This window comes from Cibotium barometz, chromosome 2 (assembly GCF_041138505.1).
Source record: "Cibotium barometz isolate CiBa-2024 chromosome 2, ASM4113850v1, whole genome shotgun sequence".
NCBI lineage: Eukaryota > Viridiplantae > Streptophyta > Polypodiopsida > Cyatheales > Cibotiaceae > Cibotium > Cibotium barometz.
In genome coordinates, this window is record NC_141047.1 from 27920427 (window position 1) to 27926426 (window position 6000).

Consider the following 6000-nt stretch of genomic DNA (forward strand, 5'->3'; position numbering starts at 1 on the left):
GCACACTAGCCTCTACCTAGCCTCTACCACTGTTACAGGCTGCCCTAATGATGGCTACTCTCTTTCTCTCTCTTGAAGGCTGCCCATGAAGAATACCGGCTGTTGGGGACTGTTTTGGAGGCTTCCATCGCGAAGAAATACTGAAGGCAAGGGTATGTAATCATTTATTATGATTTCTAGTCATTGTACTTGTTGTACCAGCTCTTGTACCTACTATACCAGCCACTGTATTGGCTGTATCAGTCCTTGTACTTGTTGTACCTAGTGTACCAACCATTGTACCGGTTGTACCAGCCACTGTACTTGTTGTACCAGTCACTATACTTGCTGTACCAGCATTTGTACATATCGTACTTATTGTACCAGCCATTGTACCAATTGTACTAGCTTTTGTACTTATTGTACTAGCCACTATACCGGCTGTACCAGCCATTGTACCTATTTTACTAGCCACTGTACCTGCTGTACCAGCTGAATGGAGAGTTGTACTTGCTGTACCAACTCTATTGCATGAAGACCCGTGGTTTTTGGGGAAGAATCAGTACCCACATGGAGGTATATGGATTATGGTTCAACATTTCTACAGCCTGTGTTCCGGCTTGGTTGCCTCGTGTTGGGTTGTGTTATGGCATTTGTATATGGATAATCTGGCATCTCCCGTGGGGAGAGTAAGGCCCTCAAAGCTTGTACATGATATTATTCTCCTTGGGTAATAAAATACTCCAAGGGGGGATCGGCCCATTCCGGCCTCTATGTGGTGTCACACGCGCAAGCTCCATTTTCAGCATTTGTGGATGTTTTTGTCCAGCTTTTATGTTTATGCAAAGTTATGATGGATATGTGTTAAGGTTGTGGCCATGTTTAAATGTTTTAATATGCATTGATGGTATCAACAAGTGTGTCAAAGGCCCTAGTCCCCCGGGCACCCGCCGCAAGTTTCAGTACCGTCCGTACTGCTTGTATTACCTACTGTACACCTGCTGGAAACCTTACTGTTTGTGCTGTACCAGAGTGTACTCTTGAACCTGTTGCCGTACAAGCAGTACCTGCCGTACTGCTTGTATTACCTACTGTACACCTGCTGGAAACCCTACTGTTTGTGCTGTACCAGAGTGTACTCTTGAACCTGTTCGTGAGTTTGTGCCTATTTGTGCACTCGTATTTGGAGGATTTGAACCCTAGTCTCTTCGAGAGGGTGAGCCAGGCTTAAGTATGAGATCGCCTGTTTGTGTGTGGTCACGGAATGACAGTTTCATGTCCATTCTTCTCCAAGTGTGTGAGACTGGTGGTCAAGTCACAGTGACTCTTACGAGTCCTGCATCGACATTCTACTCCAACACACTTTTGTTTGGGGTAACTTGTCTTCATACTTGCATTGCATTGGATTATTTGGCTAGCAAGCTCTTGGAACTTTGTACATATTTAAATACTCCAATAATATGCTCCAGTATTGAGGGCGGGGGGTGTCGGGGGGTCGGCCCATTTGCGGCTTGAGTACTGTGCAGTGCTTGTTTCTTTTGCAGATTATCTTGTGCAATGATATATCATTCAGTTGTTTTTTGCAATATGGCTTTTATATATTAAGTGTGACGTGCATATTGTTCACGAGATGGTGCCCAAGGACATTCACATGTAGGCGGTGTAGTTTCATGGGCCTTGTGGCTTCTTGGGCTTGGTTGGTTGGCTGTACCTCAAACTTTTTTTGGGTTCAAAAGCTCCCTAATGAACTCTTTCTGCATGGTTTCCCCCAACCAAATTGGTTCCTCTCCTAATGGGCTTCCTTACACCCAAACATGCACCTTCTCATATTTAGTTGAGTTTCAATTGAGTTATCTTGGGAAAATTCTTCCACTTGGCTAGCATGTGAGTTCCTTCTCACCAACCAAGGCTCACTCTGCACACACTTTTGAACCTTAGACAAACCCTTTCTTTGATATTATAAATTTAACAGTACAATAACCCTTCCAAGCAATAAAACAGTGAGTGTGCACACATACCTTGTGAAGGCCATATCTTTATTATCTTGGCTCCTAAATCAGAAATTGTCTTGCCCACCTTTCTCTCCATCAACTTAAGCATAGTTACACTTCTTATTTAAGTCCAAAATATTTATTTTGAAAGTAACGACACATGCCTCTTATGTATACATTTGCCCTTAAACGACACTTTATTTATGCAGTAAATTGAGGGCTTACATCCGCTCCTCCTTTAAAAGGGATCTGTGCTTTGAGCAAAAGATAAACACTTGGATCACATCTTCCTATGTAGCATCTATGGAAGTGGCAATTCACAGGGTTTCTCAACACCCATCTCGTTGGCAGTAGCATCAAATGTAACATCATGTGCAGCTGCCTTAGCCTTGGATACGAAAATTTTCCGTACATCTGGATCATCCCTTAAAGCCTTGAGATCCTCAATCTGACGCCTTAAAGCATCATAGTTGGTAGCGGTGTTCCCAGCTTCGGTCCTATCATGCTGCTCACGATTGGCGGTGTTCTCCACACAATGAGACACATGGCTGGCCATAGCGATCTAATCACATCCATAGTGAGAGATTCCAAGCCCCGAACCATTTCCCACAAAAAGGGAACCGTGCTCTGGTACCAATGTAATGCGGTGGAGAGTGTCTTGGAACCTAATAACTGTAAACAAGATTAAAGATCGCTATGATAGCATGCACAGTACACCACATTAGGGGTGCCCTCATGGGCTGGTTGGTTGACTGACCTACCCTACTTTATCAATACAAAAAAAAGAAGAAAAAAAAGATTTGTGTCCACACTTGGCTGCTCATTGAGTGCTTGGAGCAAATACAATGAAATGGCTGAAAAGCCCCAAAATTGTATTTGCAATTTTGCTCATTGGGTGCTTGGAGCAAATACAATGAAATGGCTGAAAAGCCCCAAAATTGACCAAGACTTTGCCACGAACTTGCCCTCTAATGTGGCTAAATGGTTATGGACATGTCCATGTCACACCACTGGAAAGGCTGGAGTTTCTACTTTAGTGTTTCGCAGAGTTTACTTCCTTGAGTATGTTTTGTAGGAGGGAGGGCCGAGCATTGAAGTCCAACATGGAGGTGCTGGAGCTTACATGGCCAAGGAAGCACATGTGGATACAGGTTCGAGTTAGTGATTTTCATAGAGCTGATTACCCTTTCGACTCTTTCGAAGGGATGCCACATGTACACAGGTCTACGCTTTGTGCATGTGGCATTACTTTACCAATATGGAAGATTGGTGGGAGGTGACTACTTTACATAGTCTTGCATTTGTGAGCCCCAGTTTGTGGGGCTGCAGGCATAACAATCAGATGGGCAAATTAATCAGAACAATGCCACTATGATTAAACAAGCAGACCACTTATTAAAGGACCCCATTAATGCACACCAGGTTTTCTTCTTTGCCTCCTAGTTCAACATTAGTTCTTAGCAATGCTTCTGTTTGTCAGCGTTCTTGTGGTAGGTTCAAAATTATTTTATGAGTACTTACTATTGAGGAACTCCCATTATTTTCCAGGTGGAATTTTCTCTTTACGATTGATCTTTGGAGAACATTATCCCGAGAAGCCACCAAGGGTTAGATTTACATCAGAAGTCTATCATCCAAATGGTGAGGTGGTTTATACGACTTGTTCACCTGGCGTGCTTAATATTATATTTAAGTCACCTTTAATCATCACTTAATACCATGTCAAGTAACTTTTAATCACCACAACCAAGCCTTACATTGTGCTTGTGAGTTGGCAGTATACAGTGATGGTACCCTGTGCATGGATATTATTCAGGATGCTTGGTCACCTTGTCATAATGTTTCAACTATTCTGACTTCCATCCAGGTTCCTTCCCTTTGAAGCTTTTATTCTTATGTCTTCTTTAGATTGTTTTTCAAGCTTCTTTCAGCTCTAATAAAGCTTGTAATTTTCTGTAACCAGTCGCTTCTTACAGATCCGAATCCCGCCAGTCCGGCCAATCCAGATGCAGCCCATTTGTATCAGACTGATATCAAGTCGTATAACAGGTGCATCCTTGCACTGCTTTGATCTCTAATGCTCCCTTTAAATAGAAGGGATTTGAATTAAGTGTGTACTGCATCATATTTGAAAGCAGTAGGTCATCAAGTTGTCTCTTGAATGTCTTAGCTTTTTGGCTGTGGTTTTTACAGGAAGGTAAGGCAGTGTGTGCGGAAGTCATTGGAATCTTGAGGTTGTGTGCCTGTGTAGCAACACTTCAGATAGTCAGTTTTGGGGTGAATGGATTCACCTGCAAAAGTTTATGTTTGACTTGTACAGCTTGGATTAGTCAAGTGCTTTTACTTTCACAGAAAATGGGATCCTGAAGGCGGGAGCATTTGCACGTGTTGAGGTGGATTAGCTTTTCCTACAAGGACTTTACACCACTGTAAAAGGTAGACCAGTAGATGTGTGACGTGGTATGTGGCTACTTCCCCTACATTATCAAATTTGATGTTCTCTTGGGTCTACCAAAATTTGGTCTTCAGGACTTATAGCAAGTTCAAAACCCTCCAACGAAGTGTGAGTACACTTGGTCCAACAAAAACAAAAGCATACAATGCCAGGTCCATGTTCATGCCAATATCCACATGCGTGCGCGTGTGGCACAATTTGAATGTGACCTTTTTGATGATTGATCACCTGAGCAAAAGCTACAGCCCATGTTGATACATGTCTGCCAAGCATATCTGGCATCCTAAGCAAATAATCAACCCATCCTTGTGCCCCGCCCATCTCCCCATCAATGTGAGAGGATGTTAAGTCTACTTTCTGTCGGCCCTTGCCAACCACCATCATCATCAATTCCAAGATGACGGGATATACTGTAAGTGCCTTGAGCTCGTGGAAGAATCAGTCTTGCAACATATATGGGCTTGTACAGGAAATTGGGCCTTCAAGACCGAAAGATGGGTGGATTTTGATTTAATGGCTATAAAACTTTGCGTGCTCCTGTACCTGTACTCTTTGCACACATTCGTATTAAAGTTTGATACTTCTTGTGGATATGTCGGATTGTCTAGATGCTTGATCTTGGGACCTACGAGGGCTTGTATGTGTGCAATCAAAAATTGGGCATGGGATCCTATCAGAGGGGTTAATTTATGCTTGACCACGATGAGATTCAAATTTGTATCCCTTCATATACACTACAATTTTCACTCGTTTTTGGCTTGTTGGGAGGTTGGAGGGGGAAATTTGGTCTCGAAGCCTAGAATGTGTTATACTGGAGTGGAAGTTGATCCATGGCAAAGAGAGAGAGAGAGAGTCGTGATCATGAAAATAAAACATATGAAACTACAAGACTATGTATTAAAAGCTTTATGGCATCATCCACTCACCCTCTAGAGCCTTGCTACCATGAAGCTGTACTGTACAATGCACTCTATGCGATGATGGTTTTTTTTCTAACACCATGCTCAAAGCACGCAAGCTCACACGGGTGAACAATTGTGTGCACACATATGGACATCTATTCCTATTGGATCTTATTTCTCAACATCCTCTCATAAGTAACAATTGGTTCTCTCGATCTAGAAATGGTGATTCCTCAAATCCTCTTGGAAAAATGAATCCTTGTCATTCTCATAATTGTGAACTTTTGTCACCTCTCTCAAAGTAGTCTGACTTGTCATAATTGTGAACTTTTGTCACCCCTCTCAACATAGCTGTTCAACCTAGGTGAACACTTGTCGCCAAGCAGAATGGTGAACACGCCACCCTTAATCATGTTGAACACTTGCCATGCCTACACATGGGCAACTTAGACATGCATATTGTATACGAGTGTTCTAACTCGAACACAACACACCCAAAATGTGGTTCTCATGGCTGTTTTGCCTAGTCACGAGCATTGCATGGGCTGAATACATTATGCTTTGACCATATTGGCTTAATCTTGTCGATACCAATGTTGCTATCTTTTGGTACCATTTCTAGGGCACCATTTCTAAGACCCCAAACATAGATTCCTCGTGTGGAGTTGTCATT

At 42.6% G+C, this 6000-nt stretch overlaps 1 protein-coding gene across 2 annotated transcripts in view; it reads left to right on the forward strand.

Annotated features, from left to right (window-relative positions):
• The window catches only part of LOC147640885 (ubiquitin-conjugating enzyme E2 2-like), a 28289-nt gene extending 23275 nt beyond the window's left edge, over positions 1 to 5014 (forward strand). Inside the window, exons 3-6 of one of the 2 annotated variants that reach the window (XM_086816284.1) lie at positions 3519 to 3611; positions 3749 to 3837; positions 3947 to 4019; positions 4164 to 5014. In XM_086816284.1, the coding sequence (XP_086672410.1) occupies positions 3519 to 3611; positions 3749 to 3837; positions 3947 to 4019; positions 4164 to 4171 (263 nt within the window). In that variant the 3' untranslated portion in view covers positions 4172 to 5014. Of the gene's footprint in view, positions 1 to 3518; positions 3612 to 3748; positions 3838 to 3933; positions 4020 to 4163 lie in introns of both variants that reach the window. The other variant, XM_086816275.1, reaches the window with a different exon arrangement.
• The last annotated feature ends 986 nt before the right edge of the window (positions 5015 to 6000 follow it).